The 20,594-nt window shown below is 31.7% G+C and overlaps 1 protein-coding gene across 3 annotated transcripts in view; it reads right to left on the bottom strand.

Moving 5' to 3' along the window:
- Positions 1–4,222: 4,222 nt before the first annotated feature.
- Positions 4,223–20,594, bottom strand: part of LOC127726702 (carbonyl reductase [NADPH] 1-like) — a 47,381-nt gene continuing 31,009 nt past the window's right edge. Inside the window, exon 9 of one of the 3 annotated variants that reach the window (XM_052234166.1) lies at positions 4,223–5,443. In XM_052234166.1, coding sequence (XP_052090126.1) covers positions 5,325–5,443 — 119 coding nt within the window. In that variant the 3' untranslated portion in view covers positions 4,223–5,324. Of the gene's footprint in view, positions 5,444–7,612; positions 8,259–10,447; positions 11,074–20,594 lie in introns of those variants that run through there. The other 2 variants (XM_052234172.1, XM_052234179.1) reach the window with 2 other exon arrangements.

Raw genomic sequence — 20,594 nt, 5'->3', positions numbered from 1 at the left:
TCTTAATTTGTCCGTAGCCTACGACAATAGATGTTTAGTTTTAATTATAGACCTTTGCTAATGAAAATTGCCGTACTGAGAAAATTTCTGTCATATATATCTTATTAACTGAGATGCGTTACTGCTATAGTTGGGACATATATGGTATATTACAACTTAGTAAGAAATTAACGACGATTACGTTTGTCATAAATGTTAGTTTTCAGTTGTCAATTAGCATTCATTTCAATATACTATATAGATATGAAATATACCTTCATGTCTCTGTATGTTGTTCTATTTTAAGTTCACAGATGTAACTACTTGCTCAACTCAATAACTATACTATATATATAGTAATTCAAAGTGAAACTAATATATCTGATTTATTATTCTCGTATGAATTCTGCTTGCTACAAGTACAATATCAAATCGATTAGCATGAGTACACTATAATTTTACATTGACATACTGATTGTAAGTTGGAATTTCAATCCACCATATATGTGATCGTTAAACAATCCAGCATATTGATAATTGAATTTAATTGAAATGGATGATATGTTAACAAAGTAGATATATTGTGCCTTTGGCAAGACCGTTATTATATAAATTGTTTTAAGGCAAAGCTTTATTTATTTTCTAAATTAGTGTCATATGATCATCAGTTACCCATCTTCGCTAGCCAAGGGTTACGATCCAGCCTCCTCTTCTCCACCCTTGGAAGATTAAGCCAACATTTGTGATGACAATGCTGCGCCATCTACCGATAGATAAAAGTCACGCCCATTCCGAATACATCATTCTTGACCTTGACCAATGACAGTACTTTAAATCTCTTCGGTGTGGAGGTGTAAAAAATGGTTATGTCTAGTGTTTACAAATTTCGTGAAGCAGGAACCGAATGTATACGTTGACATTCCAACATTTGCTTGAGAAACATACCAAGGAACTTCAATTAGTTGAATAAGAACTTTTGAATTGTCACTAAATATCGTCCTATGTTTTGAGGTTAAAGACTTGTTGCACAATCAGCACGTGGCAATTGTTTATTTACATGTTCCACATTTACACGTGATTATCTTAAAGGCGCTTTTTGATTGGACACAGCCAGTTACAATTGCGACCAATGGAAATCATTACCTCGTGGATCCGAAATACTATCTCAATCTGCCAAGGGTGGAGAGGAGGAGACTGGATCGTAACCCTTGGTTAGCGAAGATGTCAGTTACCATGCATTGATCAAATTCCACTGCTACGTCGTATATTGCTAGGCATATGATGGAAATGAATGAATTGGATACACGTCAATGAGAGAGCAATCAAAGGACTCAAACGGTGTCTTGACTTCTTCACAATAGCACACATATCACATTAGATCTAAAAAAGGTTAAGTTATAATTCGCCTCGAGTCTAATATAAAAGATAAGCATAAATTGAAACAGACTAGAAAAGATTAACCACCAAAACTAAAAAAACATAAGAATATGACAAAAGACAACAAATGACTTGGGACAGGCACATGCACATGAGGTAGAGTAAGACTTTATCTAGATCATATTTGTTTTTATTTCAGAAACGAAGAGTCAGATTATGAAAAGACTGTTAAATGTTTCGTATAAAATGGTCGTTGTAAAGACCTTGTTATTATGAATGAGGTAACATTACATTAAGTGCATGTTTTGGTCGATATATAAATATGGACAAATTTAGAGTATTAAAAAGATATGTCATTTAAATATCAGCAAGTATTGCAGAAAGTATATATCAAGAAGTGTATGTTCCCTAAGGTCAATATGAGTTTCAATAATCTGCAATTCATAACAGTTAAGGAGCAGGTCTGTAATAAGACAAGCAAAGTGAATTCATCATAGAAAGACGTTCATACATATAAACAACATCTGCTTCATAACACTTTTTTTTTTTATTAGGATGGTTTATTCAAATATGATTAATCTCAGTATTCCTTTCGTTGTATTTAAGGGTAAAGTGTAAAGAAGATAAAAAACGGAAAAAAACAACTTATTTCGTCACTAGTGCACATGTTCTTCAAAAGACTCGTTTTTCGAGTCTACAAAGTTTATCTATTTATACACAACTTAATAAACTCGCTGCAATCGATTTAGAACTTGTTTGGGTTTTTTTTATGGTAATAACATTGTTCTGAAGTCAAGGCATCTTTCTTTGGTTACTGTCTCTTTGACGTATATTCCACATCATTTCAAGTTATGTATTGGGTGAAGATGTCGATCATGTCTAAATATGAATTAAAAATATAAAGATTAGAGAACTGTGGAGATGTTTGCTATTTTAACATTAAGTCATTAATATCTATAGATTTTTTTAATAATTTGTCAAAATGTAGTTTATATCATGCTTTTTTCAAAAATATAATAAAAAGTATGGATCACCGGGCTTTTTTCACGCTACAGGTTGTGCAAAATTGTCAGATTTCATATAGATTATGCATGGAAAACCCAATTTTGTGTGATAAACTACACTATAGAATTGTAAGATAAAATATGAGAAGATAGCTCTAATAATATGCTTTCAGATAAGAAAAAGAAAAAATTGGGTCACCGGACTCGTTTTCTTGCTACATAATGAAATAGATAAATTCACAACACATTCTATTATAAAAGTTACATTATCTGATTTATCTCCCCTTCTATCTGAGTTATCTCCTCTTATGTGGCAAAGTTGAAAAAAAAAAATGAATCAAACAAAGATTTTCTGTTTTTTTGTAAATTACAGCCGTAAATATGATAAAACACATAATGTTCTATAGTTACACGAAAAGTCTTACACATGAATTACATACTACTCTCAAAATTTGCACATTTCATTAAAGATATAGACCGATTGTAATCTGCTATTTCAAAATCCAAGATGGGAAGACAAGGAAGACACCCCAGCTACCTTAAAGCAAGATTAAGGACATGAAACAAATACGAAAACTTAATTCGTATAAAGTATAACTGATATCATACCAAAAAAAAAAATAAAAAATTTTAGGGAACACCTTAAACAAAACTAAGACGAACTTTTTTCTTAAATCTTAATTATTCTGTCTATCTTTATATAATACAATAGTTCTCTTAAACGTCTTTAAGTCAATTTTTCTATTTGAAAGATCAGAGAGGCTTTTGAAATCTATACTTAGCGCCAATAGCGCAACACATCATATTACAAGTCCTCTTTGGTCCTTTTCTGAATAACAATAGAAAATTAAAGGCAACAGTAGTATACCGCTGTTCAATAGTCATAATTCGATTAAGCAAAAACAAATACGGGTAACAAACTAAAACCGATGGAAACACACCAACTATAAGAGGAATACAACGGAACAACAGAAACACTGAACTACAACAAAAGCAAACGCCAACATACATAGAAACGGACTGTCTGATACCAACTGCCATATTCCTGACTTTGAAAACTGACCTGTTAATTAAATATTTGGCTAAATGTTACTTTAACAGTTTGGTCTTGAGTCGATTTTTTTTCTGTTCTGATTAGTCCTATAGGGATTACTACAAAACTCACAAATTTCCATCAAAATATGATCACATTGCACTAAATGTAAACGAAAATTGTGAATCTGCATTTCTTTTGATTACACACGAAATAGGGTATTCATAATGGTGGAAATTTGCAATTCAAAGTAAAAATTTCAATTTTTTGTTTAAAATGTTGAATTTGTTAAAATCTGACCTATTTTAAATGAAAATAAAAAAGCTTTGAAAATTGCTGGAAATGTGTCTTCAAATCTTAGAACAATTTGTCAATTTACAAGGAAGATCTATCAGTTTCATTTTTTATCAAATGGAAAATACATGTAGGGATTGCATTTCTATTGGCTCTCGTTATATATGTTTGATTCATTTAAAACATGTTGTTTTCTTTTTAAGAGCTTATATACAACCGTCAGAGTAGAAGAAATAAACAAAAGGTCACTTGGAAAATGTATAATATCCTATTGTGGAAATGAAGGACACATGGAAGAGGAACAGAAAACGTCACTACGGAAACTTCTCCAGGCTACTATTGATTTTTTACATAAAGAGAATAATAACGTTTGGAAAAACGCTGAAGTAAATATCTACGACAACGATAATCAAGCATTTAGAATCATCAGTGGCAATGGAGGCAATAAATTTGTGGTGCAGTACAAGAGGAGAACTGAGGATGTTGACATTATTAACGTCGAAAGAGAACAGAAATACTGTACACTGGTTTAATAATATTTCCTGCTATAATTTTGAACTTATCCTTAATATTTTGCATCACTGGCTGTTTCCTACGCAATACAATTAAAAAAGATTGCGAAGCAACCACTGCATTTCTCTTTAATTTAGTTATATTCATATCAATTACTTGAGTGAGAAAATTTTCTAAAATTCTTGGTATTACTACAACTTTTTCACACATAAAACATTGATTTTTTTTCATACATCTTATATGGAAAATCAAGTTTTTCAAATTCTTTTATGTAGAAACAAATCTATTTCATGCATTGTCAAAACGCAAATGAAAAAACTGCCTGTATTGAAATGATGTTATTAAGAATAATTTCCACAATGACCATTCGTACATTGTTTCCTTTATATCTAAGTGTAAGCAATTTGTGTGTGAATTGAAAGGAAAAACATAATAATTTATTGTCAAAATATACGTTTATTTTGCATCTAATGCAGTAATTATGAAATATACACTTTAATGTTACAAAGAAATATATATAGTCTTCAACGAAATTGTACATTGAAAAATATTTGAACAGTGTTGTTGATATATGACCTTCTTGCTGTCTTTGTTTCCTTATAGCTGAAATTGAAGGGAAATTTTATATATTTTTTGTAAAACAATATGCGAATTCCATTACACATTTGTAGAAATGATTTAATGAATCGATTTTGTGAAATGTGTAAATCCTCTATTGTGTGCTCATATATTAAGTTGTTAAAAGTGGTTAAAACAGATTGTAAATGAGTTATTTTTCCTATAGATGATGCATTTAATTCAAAGTTCGCGGTTCTTGTTTAATATGACTTATGGAATGATTGTGATGGCATCTTGATAAACTTTTTCTGCAACTATCTGTCTGATTGACCTTCATTGACGTAATGGTCAAATGATATAGAAAAATAAAAGAAATTGTAGTTTTAAAAGGCCAGATAGTATTAGGCGAAAATATAACTTCACTTACCATTCAGGCACTGCCCTTATACGACTGTACATAAAGGAGTCAATCACTTGGATTTTCACTTACCTTATAACATATTCATTCATTTATTTAAAAGAAATAATAATACAATAATTTCATTAAAACATCAATATAGATATGTTTAATAAATCAAAGTTTTTTTCATACGTTTTCTTTCAACCTCATCCCCAGTGTTTGATTGTGCTTTTGGACTTGTTGTTCCAGCTGGGAGTAATACTAAATATACTGGTGTAACAGCACCTTAAACATGACAATTTTTTTTCAAGAGAACTTTTTTATAATTTTCGAATTCTAAATCGATTAATTTAATAAAATTTAGACTCATGTGTGACTCCAAAAAGATGGATAGTCAAATGACTGATAAATTTGATTAATAGAAATCATTTTACTACGATAATTTTTGTGGAATTTTATTTATTCATTCGTATTTGTCATGGTGTTAGGTTTCCTTCTACTATTTTTTCACTGTTTCACTGGTTTCTTCGTATTTCCTACATAAAAAGCGATAAATAAAAGCTGCTTCGACTTGTAACGTATTCATGTTATATTTTTTTTTATTCAAACTTCCGTATTATATAAACTAGAGGCTCTAAAGAGCCTGTGTCGCTCACCTTGGTCTATGTGCATATTCAACAAAGGACACTCTCCAACACTGTAGATGAGAATAGAATTCATGACAAAAATCTCTGTTTTGTTGATCTTGTATTGATGATCATTTAGTCTTTTTAGTTTCTCTCTATCTACTTTATAGTTTTTGTTCAAAACATAAAAGAGGGTAAAAAAAATCCTCATTTAAGGGCAATCACTCCTATAAAGAGTAGTACTCTACTAACTATATCGGCAAAATTTGACCTGCTAGTAGATCTTGCCTTGCTAATCATTTTTGTGATTTAAAGTGTCTATTTATCTTTTATAATTTTTATCCTTGTTGATTTGTAAATATGTTATAAAACATAACGCTACCGAAAGTAAAGAACATTATTTTTCAGACTGAAATAAATTACTAATACTTAGATGTTCCCTTTCACTTTGATATAAATTTGTTTTCTTACTTCTTCCTAGGAATAGATTTCGATTTAAATAGAATTGTAGCATTAATAATGATGTCATCCCTTCTGTCGTTGATCTGTCTTTGCTGAATAAAAGTCATAACTGTAGTCCCTATATGAGACATACCATGAGCTGTTTCAGCAAATCCCTGTTCTTGATGTTGTACAGCTTGTGCGGCACTAAAATAAACCAAATCTTTTTTTAAAATCAAATGTTAGACTCGTTTGTAAAGGGGAATTTCTTAGCCGACATTAAAATCAAGGAACCTCCTATAAAACTAACATACATTTGACTTCATAACAAACGGATTAAAATTTAATAACGAGTAACCCACACGAATTATATCAAAGGTAAAAATTAAAATATCAAGGGACAGGACTGTACCTTCACAGACAATTGTTTCTTAGTAAAAGCGGAGATTGGTATCAAAGCTTGTAACATGAATGGGTGTTTAACGGCGACCGTTTTTTTTTAAATCATATTCAGGACAAGCACATGTCAATATGATATTAATATAAATATTTTTTGGTACTTAACTAAAGAAATGATTAGAAATCTATTTACGGTATTTGCAGTCTCAATAACATGCTGACCATTCATTTTACTGACGTGGGGAAATGTCCTGAAACAAAGTTATGAAAGTATATGGATTTTAAACCAAATTATATGCATCACAAGTGTCCATACTGATACTAGGTTTCAACCACAAGCGCTTCATCAGCCCAGTTGTCAGCACTTCTGTGTTGGCATAACATATCATTGATATGGTCATATTTATAAATTGACTGTATACAAAATTTTGAATTTTTTAAAATACTTACGGTTTTCTACCTAAGGAATAGATTACCTTAGCTGTCATTGGCAAAACCTTTCGGAACTTTGGGTCCTCAATGCTCTTCAACTTCGTTCTTGATTTTGCTTTTTAACTTTTTTTATTCGAGCGTCACCGATGAGTCTCGTGTAGACGAAACGCACGTCTGGTATACAAAATTATATGCCTTGTATCTTTGATTATTTTTTGTTATAAATAGTCCAAAACTGTACACTCACTCACTAGAACATATTCAAACAACTATATATTATCAGTAGAAATAATGACGCATGCGTTCAAAGAACAGGTTGATTTAAACATCGCGTTTATTTTATAAGTTGAAGCATGTATATACTGTTTTTTTTTTACTTACTCGATGAATTGTTGTATAGACCTTTCACTTTATCCATTGTGATATCTGGCTGCAAAAACTGTGACCTTTCGTTGGCACTGCATCTTTCGATCGCAAATCCGGAGTTAGTACTCGATCTGTTGACCACTCTAAAAAATAATTGTTTAAAATCATTTGATCATACAACTTTGTTTCCTTATAGCTGAAATTGAAGGGAAATTTTATATATTTTTTGTAAAACAATATGCGAATTCCATTACACATTTGTAGAAATGATTTAATGAATCGATTTTGTGAAATGTGTAAATCCTCTATTGTGTGCTCATATATTAAGTTGTTAAAAGTGGTTAAAACAGATTGTAAATGAGTTATTTTTCCTATAGATGATGCATTTAATTCAAAGTTCGCGGTTCTTGTTTAATATGACTTATGGAATGATTGTGATGGCATCTTGATAAACTTTTTCTGCAACTATCTGTCTGATTGACCTTCATTGACGTAATGGTCAAATGATATAGAAAAATAAAAGAAATTGTAGTTTTAAAAGGCCAGATAGTATTAGGCGAAAATATAACTTCACTTACCATTCAGGCACTGCCCTTATACGACTGTACATAAAGGAGTCAATCACTTGGATTTTCACTTACCTTATAACATATTCATTCATTTATTTAAAAGAAATAATAATACAATAATTTCATTAAAACATCAATATAGATATGTTTAATAAATCAAAGTTTTTTTCATACGTTTTCTTTCAACCTCATCCCCAGTGTTTGATTGTGCTTTTGGACTTGTTGTTCCAGCTGGGAGTAATACTAAATATACTGGTGTAACAGCACCTTAAACATGACAATTTTTTTTCAAGAGAACTTTTTTATAATTTTCGAATTCTAAATCGATTAATTTAATAAAATTTAGACTCATGTGTGACTCCAAAAAGATGGATAGTCAAATGACTGATAAATTTGATTAATAGAAATCATTTTACTACGATAATTTTTGTGGAATTTTATTTATTCATTCGTATTTGTCATGGTGTTAGGTTTCCTTCTACTATTTTTTCACTGTTTCACTGGTTTCTTCGTATTTCCTACATAAAAAGCGATAAATAAAAGCTGCTTCGACTTGTAACGTATTCATGTTATATTTTTTTTTATTCAAACTTCCGTATTATATAAACTAGAGGCTCTAAAGAGCCTGTGTCGCTCACCTTGGTCTATGTGCATATTCAACAAAGGACACTCTCCAACACTGTAGATGATAATAGAATTCATGACAAAAATCTCTGTTTTGTTGATCTTGTATTGATGATCATTTAGTCTTTTTAGTTTCTCTCTATCTACTTTATAGTTTTTGCTCAAAACATAAAAGAGGGTAAAAAAAATCCTCATTTAAGGGCAATCACTCCTATAAAGAGTAGCACTCTACTAACTATATCGGCAAAATTTGACCTGCTAGTAGATCTTGCCTTGCTAATCATTTTTGTGATTTAAAGTGTCTATTTATCTTTTATAATTTTTATCCTTGTTGATTTGTAAATATGTTATAAAACATAACGCTACCGAAAGTAAAGAACATTATTTTTCAGACTGAAATAAATTACTAACACTTAGATGTTCCCTTTCACTTTGATATAAATTTGTTTTCTTACTTCTTCCTAGGAATAGATTTCGATTTAAATAGAATTGTAGCATTAATAATGATGTCATCCCTTCTGTCGTTGATCTGTCTTTGCTGAATAAAAGTCATAACTGTAGTCCCTATATGAGACATACCATGAGCTGTTTCAGCAAATCCCTGTTCTTGATGTTGTACAGCTTGTGCGGCACTAAAATAAACCAAATCTTTTTTTAAAATCAAATGTTAGACTCGTTTGTAAAGGGGAATGTCTTAGCCGACATTAAAATCAAGGAACCTCCTATAAAACTAACATACATTTGACTTCATAACAAACGGATTAAAATTTAATATCGAGTAACCCACACGAATTATATCAAAGGTAAAAATTAAAATATCAAGGGACAGGACTGTACCTTCACAGACAATTGTTTCTTAGTAAAAGCGGAGATTGGTATCAAAGCTTGTAACATGAATGGGTGTTTAACGGCGACCGTTTTTTTTAAAATCATATTCAGGACAAGCACATGTCAATATGATATTAATATAAATATTTTTTGGTACTTAACTAAAGAAATGATTAGAAATCTATTTACGGTATTTGCAGTCTCAATAACATGCTGACCATTCATTTTACTGACGTGGGGAAATGTCCTGAAACAAAGTTATGAAAGTATATGGATTTTAAACCAAATCATATGCATCACAAGTGTCCATACTGATACTAGGTTTCAACCACAAGCGCTTCATCAGCCCAGTTGTCAGCACTTCTGTGTTGGCATAACATATCATTGATATGGTCATATTTATAAATTGACTGTATACAAAATTTTGAATTTTTTGAAATACTTACGGTTTTCTACCTAAGGAATAGATTACCTTAGCTGTCATTGGCAAAACCTTTCGGAACTTTGGGTCCTCAATGCTCTTCAACTTCGTTCTTGATTTTGCTTTTTAACTTTTTTTATTCGAGCGTCACCGATGAGTCTCGTGTAGACGAAACGCACGTCTGGTATACAAAATTATATGCCTTGTATCTTTGATTATTTTTTGTTATAAATAGTCCAAAACTGTACACTCACTCACTAGAACATATTCAAACAACTATATATTATCAGTAGAAATAATGACGCATGCGTTCAAAGAACAGGTTGATTTAAACATCGCGTTTATTTTATAAGTTGAAGCATGTATATACTGTTTTTTTTTTACTTACTCGATGAATTGTTGTATAGACCTTTCACTTTATCCATTGTGATATCTGGCTGCAAAAACTGTGACCTTTCGTTGGCACTGCATCTTTCGATCGCACATCCGGAGTTAGTACTCGATCTGTTGACCACTCTAAAAAATAATTGTTTAAAATCATTTGAACGTACAAATTTGTTTCCTTATAGCTGAAATTGAAGGGAAATTTTATATATTTTTTGTAAAACAATATGCGAATTCCATTACACATTTGTAGAAATGATTTAATGAATCGATTTTGTGAAATGTGTAAATCCTCTATTGTGTGCTCATATATTAAGTTGTTAAAAGTGGTTAAAACAGATTGTAAATGAGTTATTTTTCCTATAGATGATGCATTTAATTCAAAGTTCGCGGTTCTTGTTTAATATGACTTATGGAATGATTGTGATGGCATCTTGATAAACTTTTTCTGCAACTATCTGTCTGATTGACCTTCATTGACGTAATGGTCAAATGATATAGAAAAATAAAAGAAATTGTAGTTTTAAAAGGCCAGATAGTATTAGGCGAAAATATAACTTCACTTACCATTCAGGCACTGCCCTTATACGACTGTACATAAAGGAGTCAATCACTTGGATTTTCACTTACCTTATAACATATTCATTCATTTATTTAAAAGAAATAATAATACAATAATTTCATTAAAACATCAATATAGATATGTTTAATAAATCAAAGTTTTTTTCATACGTTTTCTTTCAACCTCATCCCCAGTGTTTGATTGTGCTTTTGGACTTGTTGTTCCAGCTGGGAGTAATACTAAATATACTGGTGTAACAGCACCTAAAACATGACAATTTTTTTTCAAGAGAACTTTTTTATAATTTTCGAATTCTAAATCGATTAATTTAATAAAATTTAGACTCATGTGTGACTCCAAAAAGATGGATAGTCAAATGACTGATAAATTTGATTAATAGAAATCATTTTACTACGATAATTTTTGTGGAATTTTATTTATTCATTCGTATTTGTCATGGTGTTAGGTTTCCTTCTACTATTTTTTCACTGTTTCACTGGTTTCTTCGTATTTCCTACATAAAAAGCGATAAATAAAAGCTGCTTCGACTTGTAACGTATTCATGTTATATTTTTTTTTATTCAAACTTCCGTATTATATAAACTAGAGGCTCTAAAGAGCCTGTGTCGCTCACCTTGGTCTATGTGCATATTCAACAAAGGACACTCTCCAACACTGTAGATGAGAATAGAATTCATGACAAAAATCTCTGTTTTGTTGATCTTGTATTGATGATCATTTAGTCTTTTTAGTTTCTCTCTATCTACTTTATAGTTTTTGCTCAAAACATAAAAGAGGGTAAAAAAAATCCTCATTTAAGGGCAATCACTCCTATAAAGAGTAGCACTCTACTAACTATATCGGCAAAATTTGACCTGCTAGTAGATCTTGCCTTGCTAATCATTTTTGTGATTTAAAGTGTCTATTTATCTTTTATAATTTTTATCCTTGTTGATTTGTAAATATGTTATAAAACATAACGCTACCGAAAGTAAAGAACATTATTTTTCAGACTGAAATAAATTACTAATACTTAGATGTTCCCTTTCACTTTGATATAAATTTGTTTTCTTACTTCTTCCTAGGAATAGATTTCGATTTAAATAGAATTGTAGCATTAATAATGATGTCATCCCTTCTGTCGTTGATCTGTCTTTGCTGAATAAAAGTCATAACTGTAGTCCCTATATGAGACATACCATGAGCTGTTTCAGCAAATCCCTGTTCTTGATGTTGTACAGCTTGTGCGGCACTAAAATAAACCAAATCTTTTTTTAAAATCAAATGTTAGACTCGTTTGTAAAGGGGAATGTCTTAGCCGACATTAAAATCAAGGAACCTCCTATAAAACTAACATACATTTGACTTCATAACAAACGGATTAAAATTTAATATCGAGTAACCCACACGAATTATATCAAAGGTAAAAATTAAAATATCAAGGGACAGGACTGTACCTTCACAGACAATTGTTTCTTAGTAAAAGCGGAGATTGGTATCAAAGCTTGTAACATGAATGGGTGTTTAACGGCGACCGTTTTTTTTTAAATCATATTCAGGACAAGCACATGTCAATATGATATTAATATAAATATTTTTTGGTACTTAACTAAAGAAATGATTAGAAATCTATTTACGGTATTTGCAGTCTCAATAACATGCTGACCATTCATTTTACTGACGTGGGGAAATGTCCTGAAACAAAGTTATGAAAGTATATGGATTTTAAACCAAATTATATGCATCACAAGTGTCCATACTGATACTAGGTTTCAACCACAAGCGCTTCATCAGCCCAGTTGTCAGCACTTCTGTGTTGGCATAACATATCATTGATATGGTCATATTTATAAATTGACTGTATACAAAATTTTGAATTTTTTGAAATACTTACGGTTTTCTACCTAAGGAATAGATTACCTTAGCTGTCATTGGCAAAACCTTTCGGAACTTTGGGTCCTCAATGCTCTTCAACTTCGTTCTTGATTTTGCTTTTTAACTTTTTTTATTCGAGCGTCACCGATGAGTCTCGTGTAGACGAAACGCACGTCTGGTATACAAAATTATATGCCTTGTATCTTTGATTATTTTTTGTTATAAATAGTCCAAAACTGTACACTCACTCACTAGAACATATTCAAACAACTATATATTATCAGTAGAAATAATGACGCATGCGTTCAAAGAACAGGTTGATTTAAACATCGCGTTTATTTTATAAGTTGAAGCATGTATATACTGTTTTTTTTTTTACTTACTCGATGAATTGTTGTATAGACCTTTCACTTTATCCATTGTGATATCTGGCTGCAAAAACTGTGACCTTTCGTTGGCACTGCATCTTTCGATCGCACATCCGGAGTTAGTACTCGATCTGTTGACCACTCTAAAAAATAATTGTTTAAAATCATTTGATCATACAACTTTAAATAAAAAATGAATATGTTTTATTTGCTTGAATGACTGAGGTTTTGCTGCAAAACAATTGTACGTGGAATTGCTATTAAAGGAAAAAATCATCTATTTTATCAAATCTTCTGAATTAGACTGCTGTTGAATCGCCTTCCCGTACTCTTATTAGCCGACAGCTTTTCCGTATGCAGTAACCTTAATAATGAGACCTCGTTATAAATTCGGCAATCCCACAGCGCAGGTGCAAAGGGAAAACCCGTGATGGAAGAAAAGAAATAAAACATAAAAGGACGATAGTATTAACCAATTCTCTGAAAGAAAAATTTTAATACACCATATCATTTCACAACTGTTATGACAAAGTTTAATTAACAAATGGGAACCCAGAGAAAATTAACATGTCGTTTTGTCGATTATACGTTATGGATTCATCATAAATTTTAAAAAGAGAACTCAGTTAAGTATATATGCATGCATTCGTTCAATAACTACCTTACCATTCTAATCACTAGAAACTTGATTCCCAAGTCATTAAACTACATGTCAGATAAACATTTTCATAACAATAAAGAGGTTCTTTTTTCTTACCAAGCAACACATGATTTCTTGTCATGTAATATAGGTAAGAATTCTTAATGTACAAGGGTAATATCTAAATGATGTTTCTTGTAATGGGATTTCAATATATTAGCAATGTGTTATTCGTTGAATCGTTTGTTGTTTCTGTTTATTTTGCTTTGGTACGCCTGAAGTCGTTAAAACTATGTAATATAAAAGACTCATTCATTTGTAATAAACTTCGTATAAGTATCAATGGTTTTGAAATAGAAAATGGTCGTAACATTGAAATTCCTCGAGAACAAAGACTGTGCAAAACCTGCAAAGTCATCGAAGATGAATTTCATTTTATTATGAATGGAAAGGTAAACCAGAATATCAGACAAAATCTATTAATGATATACAATTAGATGATGAAAATTTCATTCATTTCCCTGATGAACAAAAATTATCTTATATATTAAACCCCCTTCTTTGAGATATGTTAGAATTATTGGCTTCTTTTTTAAAAGGTCTTTTGAACCCAGGGCAGAGGTCTCATTGTAACATGTCTATTGAACATTGTAATATTGTAAATCTTTCACTTATGTTTTTTTTGTATACTGTTTTGTTTTTATTTTGTTGTTTATTGTTTGTTTAAATTTGTATTGCCACAAACATACTGTAAACGTTTAAAGACAATACAATTGATTTGATTTGTAGTACATTTGTATTGCCACAAACATACTGTAAATGTTTAAAGACAATAAAATTGATTTGATTTGTAGTACATTTGTATTGCCACAAACATACTGCAAATGTTTAAAGACAATAAAAATGATTTGATTTGTAATACATTTGTATTGCCACAAACATACTGTAAATGTTTATTAAAGACAATAAAATTGATTTGATTTGTAATACATATATATTATATTACTTCTATACTATGTCATGTTTTTAGAAATAACTAACATGAGCAACACGACGGGTGCCACATGTGGAGGAGGATCTGCTTACCCTTCCGTATCACCTGAGATCACCCCACTTTTTGATGGGGTTCGTGTTGCTCAGTCTTTGGTTTTCTATGTTGTGTTTTGTGTACTCTTTTTATCATACAGCTGATTCAGTATTTATAAATCCACGTCCTTTATTATGTTGGTTTTCAGCGTTCCAGTTTGATTAAATCCAGAAAAGTACAAAGTGTTTGTTTCATTTACTTGGTCAAGACTTTTTATTTTCAGTTCCTTATAGACCAACAAGCTAATTTTAAAACGATGTAACCCCTTCCCCCCCAAAAAAAAACAATGATCGTCTACTTAGTAAACGTGTCAACTCTTTCAATGTTAAATATATATAATACAAGACAAATACTTACCTCGCGTGGGATCGCGTCCCTATTTGTTTATACCTTTGATATTAACTTAACCAATTCATCATATAAATTACTCTTGTCATAATTTCCAAATGAAATAGCAATGCAATGAAAAGAGGGACTGAAAACGCTAAATCAAAGTGCTGGATAGCACCTGTGGAAAGTTTGCAACGGTAGAGGTGTATTATTTCAAATATGTATTTAATTTCCTAAACCATTGTCTCATCAGCAATTATCAAAAATCACTTTTTTTTTCATATGCTTGTCATGTAAAATTTTGATAACTTCTATTGCAACTTTAAACTGTAGATTTAAAATAATCAAATATACAGAAAGCTCTGTTAATTTCTTTCTGTGCCGTTCCCATGTAAAGGGCCTGTGATTTTAGTATTTTTTATTGATTAAGGTCCTTCATATTTGTTTTTAGTTAATTGTATTATTACTTATTAAGCAGGTAGTTTTTCTTGTATGAATTGTTCCACATTTTTTTTTATATCAGAGCCTTTTATAGCTTACTATATGGTATGAGTTTTTCTCATTGTTGACGACCGTATGCTGACCTATAATTGTTCATATATCTTCCTCCTTTGAACTCTTTGGGATAGCTGGTTCATTCGCCAAAAATACCACATCTCTTAATTTAGATAAGACAGCAAACTTACATTTTAGTTGCTGCTGTGAAATTTAGCATTGTTTTTTGGTTTTCAGCCATTCATTTGATATAATCTTTGCCTCTGTGTTGAGTTGACACATTGTTAATTATAGGTCAATCTTAAAGAATCATACTGACCCAGGAACAAAGTGTGAGGTTCATTCTGTAAATTCTGAATTTGAATGTCAAGGTCAGTATGATGCTTCTGCGTACAAAGTTTTGTCAATTAAAGTGCTACAGTTCAAAACGTATGCACCAAACACAAACCAGACACTGTTTAACTATCATAGGGGTCAAATGAGAAAGGTCAGTGGTATATGATACACCCCAAGCCCAAAATGCAACAGCATTTTAAGGCACAAAAGATATGACCCAGACACGAATTGTACAAGGTTTTACTATCATAGGTATCAAAGGACAAATTCAAGGGCAAATTGAGCCGACTTTGGGATATGGCACGTCCAAAGACCATGATGGAACTGCTACTGAGTTTGATAACCCAAAGTTTAAAGCACAAACTTTATGAAACGGGCACGAATAGGATAAAGTCAACTATCATTATCATTTCAGATTCTATGATTTAACCTTTCTTTGAGTACTTAAATTAGAGAAAATTTAAGTATAGTGTTTTATTCATGCACATGATCCATCTGTTTTATTAGTATGCAATGTCAGAAGCATAGATACATGTATATAAAAAAAAATATTTGCTATACATATTTATAACGTGATAAGTAAACAAACAAACAATAATCAAAGTTGTGTATGGCTTTCAAGCATTAAGAAAGTCATTTTGCTGGAAAACTTAAGACTCATTATTTTAAGCACTTTAAAATATATTAGGTAAAGCCTGGGACTATTATACTAATAGTATAATAGTCCAGGTAAAGCACTGTCTCTATTACATGGACACATGTTATTTAATAATTTCTACAGCACTTGTCTTGGCACACTGGGTTATTTTAAGTAGTAGAAGCTGACTTTGCTGCTTTTAATACAATTGACTGTACTAAAGTAATCCTTATCCTTGTAACAATTTGTGTAGTTGTTAATCCTAACACTTATAAGTAGGAGGCTGTGAACTGTAGTTGAGTCAATGTTTTTCTGCTGTCAGTTTGGATCCAATTAGTCCTTATAAGTTATATCCGCATTGGAATGTTAAATAGCTAGTATTTCTTTGCTGAATTGAAAGTTTTTAAATGTTTTTTTGGAATCAAAACCTTCCGATCGATGTTTTGACAAAAAACAATGCACTTTTCTATCAAAGCCGGTATTTATCTTTACTTATCCTTGGCGTGTGACATAGACAGAAGCAATATGATTATCGAGTATTTAATATCCTGTCACCTGTTTATTGTTCAATCAAACTATTATCACTTGTTAATTTATAGCCGCCGGCCTGGTCAAAATATAAACATGTTGCGTAATCAGTAATGTCAATCACGCTGCTGGATAACTCGGACTAAAACAAAATCATCCTTTCACAAACTCGGCCTACTATTATTTATATGCAGAAATATATTGAACAAACTGTGACTACGATTAGTAGATTGTGTGGTTAACGGTTTTTTCTGACTTTTTAAAAAAATTACTTTATATGAAAAAAAAAAATTACGAATTTTGTTATAGTCTGATTATGTTATAGGCCGAGTTTGTTATAGTCCGAGTTTGTTATGGGCCGAGATATTTGTAACCTTGTACAATTCGTGTCTGGGCCATATCTTTTGTGCGTTAAAATGCTGTTGCATTTTGGGCTTGGTGTGTATCATATACCACTGACCTTTCTTTTTCTTTTGGTACACTCGGGTTTTTAGGTCTTTAATAAACATTTGTAAATATCGAAGTAAAAAATGGCGCCGAAAATATTCATTCATGAAATATTTTAAACACGGTATTTATTTTCTCTTCAACCGGAGGACGGGAGGAGACCCTTGAAACCGGGATTATTGTAATCCCGTCGGGGAGGTTCACATATATGGATTTCACACATGTCTGGGGAATCCCGATAAAAGCATACAGGTAACATAAACATACAAAATGGCTGACAGTTCAAAGTATGCATAATTTAAAGAGGTCACACCTAATACCATTTAGGTACTGTACCAATTCAGGAAAATGGCCATTGGTATATTATAGTTCGTTTCTGTGTGTGTTACATTTTAATGTTGTGTTTCTGTTGTGTCGTAGTTCTCCTCTGATATTTGATGTGTTTCCCTCAGTTTTAGTTTGTAACCCGGATTTGTTTTTTCTCAATCGATTTATGAATTTCGAACAGCGGTAAAATACTGTTGCCTTTATTTACAAACGTAAAAATTGAAAAGATTACGATATTCTTAACAAAAAGAATTTTTTTAATTTCATGAATAAATGTAAAAAAAAACCAACACACACCTCAAAATAAATATCAGGCCCTCTTAATTTTCAATGAATGAAACGGGACGTGTAGATGTGTATTGATTATATCTTCCGCGCAGGGCAGATCCGCGAAGTAGTGTTTGTGATACCCATTTTCAAAATGAAGTTGAATTCATTTAAATTGTCGTTGAACATTCAGTCTATTTTTATTCAAGCTGTAAGCTTATCAAAATAGAAGTAACTCAAAATTTCAAAAGCATCTTCCTAGAATCTGTATTCAAACACTAGTACTACATTATCTAGGAGTAGAACACACATCCTATAGTGAGATAGTCTGTCCAACTTCCGGTTTGAGGCCGATGCCATAGGAAAGTATATTGCTATAGCAAGCTATAGCAAACTTTCAAAAAAAAACGTTCATTTTAATTCATTCGCTTAATATGGATGCTTCCTTCTATTTGAATACATGATAAAGTCCATGTTTTGCTATGGAACTTAAGCACAAAGACAATTCATTTGTTAACATTTTATTCTGAGCGTAACATATTTATTAACTACTTTATTACATATACAAAAAGAATAATTACTGGTTCATGGCGGGCGGAAGTGTTTTATTTGAAAACTTAGGGGTTGACACGAAACACATAATCATACATATAAATTAAGCCTGTATCGCTGAATTGATGTTTTTGTTGCAAAATTCTTTACTTTACACCTTTGTTTTGTGTTGGACACCTGAGAAAATTTCCGGAACGTTCGATTTATATAATCCGGAAATTCAATTGCGTAGAAATTTATGGAATTCTCTATTTATTTTCTCTCAAAATTGGATAAGGGGTCAACAGCGTAATCATCGCTGGGGACGTCATCGCTGAGCACGTTAGTCCACGGAGAGGACGCTAAGGAGAGATATCTGTGTCTGTATTATATATTTGAGATGTGTCATAGTTATCTCGCTTTAGATAAGTTTTAGATTTTTAAAGTAACATGATGTTTTATAACGTTTTTTTAAATAACTCTCTAGATAAAGCTTCTATGAGACAACAACCAAAATGTAATCGAAAAAAAATTGGGTCATCGTATCTCAGCTGGACATTTTATCATTTCTTTTGGATATATTTTGCATCATAGGTAAGAATTAACATATATTTAAACCTTTCTTATCGTCAGTGATATTGGGTCTCAGTGGACCAGTGGAATAACCTGTCTGGCTGTCAGATAATGAGATTTCAACAGTGTCAGACGGCAAGGTCTTTGAATGCTTTTTCGTGTGTTTAAGTCGGATTTACTAAACTTATATTTGCTTGAGAACAACAAAAACAGGGGACACGAGGATTTGACCCGAAGACAAATGTATAGAGGCAGTACATGTAGGTATAAAGTTGAAAGAAAAGCGGAAGTACCATTTGATTTTGGGGTTTTCAGTTGACCAATGGAATTACCTGTCTGGGTGTCAGATAATGAGATTTAACAGTGACGACAAGGTCTTTGAATGTTTTTTCATATGTTTAAGTCGGATTTACTAAACTGAAAAACAGGGGGCATGAGGATTTGACCCGTAGACAATGGAACAGAGGTAGTACAAATAAGTACATGTAGGTATAAAGTTGAAAGGAAATGGGGATTACCATTTGATTTTGGAGTTCTCAGTGGACAGTGGAAAACCTGTCTGGCTTCAGATAATGAGATTTAACAGTGACGGCAAGGTCTTTGAATGCTTTTTCAAGTGTTTAAGTCGGATTTACTAAACTTAAAAATGGGGCATGAGGATTTGACCCGAAGACAAAGGTACAGAGGTAGTACAAATAAGTACATGTAGGTATAAAGTTGAAAGGAAATGGGGAGTACCATTTGATTACTGGGTTCTCAGTGGACAGTGGAAAAACCTGTCTGGCTTCAGATAATGAGATTTAATAGTGACGGCAAGGTCTTTGAATGCTTTTTCATGTGTTTAAGTCGGATTTACCAAACTTAAAAACGGGGGCATGAGGATTTGACCCGAAGACAAAGGTACAGAGGTAGTACAAATAAGTACATGTAGGTATAAAGTTGAAAGGAAATGGGGAGTACTATTTGATTTTGGGGCGGAGGATTCTGTTAATGAATATCGTAACCACTGAATCAAAAAAGCATGCCTAGGAGCAACAGTTGAAAATGAATAGTCAATCCGCACAGAGGTAGTACATGTAGGTATAAATTAGAAAGGAATTTGATTTTGGGGAGGATTTTGAAAATGAATATTGTATCCACTGAATAAAATAAGCATGCGTAGCAACAGTTGAAAATGAATAGTCAATCCGTACAGAGGTAGTACATGTAGGTCTAAATTTGAAAGGAATTTGATTTTGGGAGGATTTTGAAAATGAATATTGTATCCGCTGAATAAAATAAGCATGCGTAGCAACAGTTGAAAATGAATAGTCAATCCGTACAGAGGTAGTACATGTAGGTCT

This window comes from Mytilus californianus, unplaced genomic scaffold (genome assembly GCF_021869535.1).
Source record: "Mytilus californianus isolate M0D057914Y unplaced genomic scaffold, xbMytCali1.0.p SCAF_1, whole genome shotgun sequence".
NCBI classification, from domain to species: domain Eukaryota; kingdom Metazoa; phylum Mollusca; class Bivalvia; order Mytilida; family Mytilidae; genus Mytilus; species Mytilus californianus.
The sequence above is the reverse complement of the archived record's forward strand: the minus strand, read 5'-3'. Positions and strand labels throughout refer to the sequence as shown.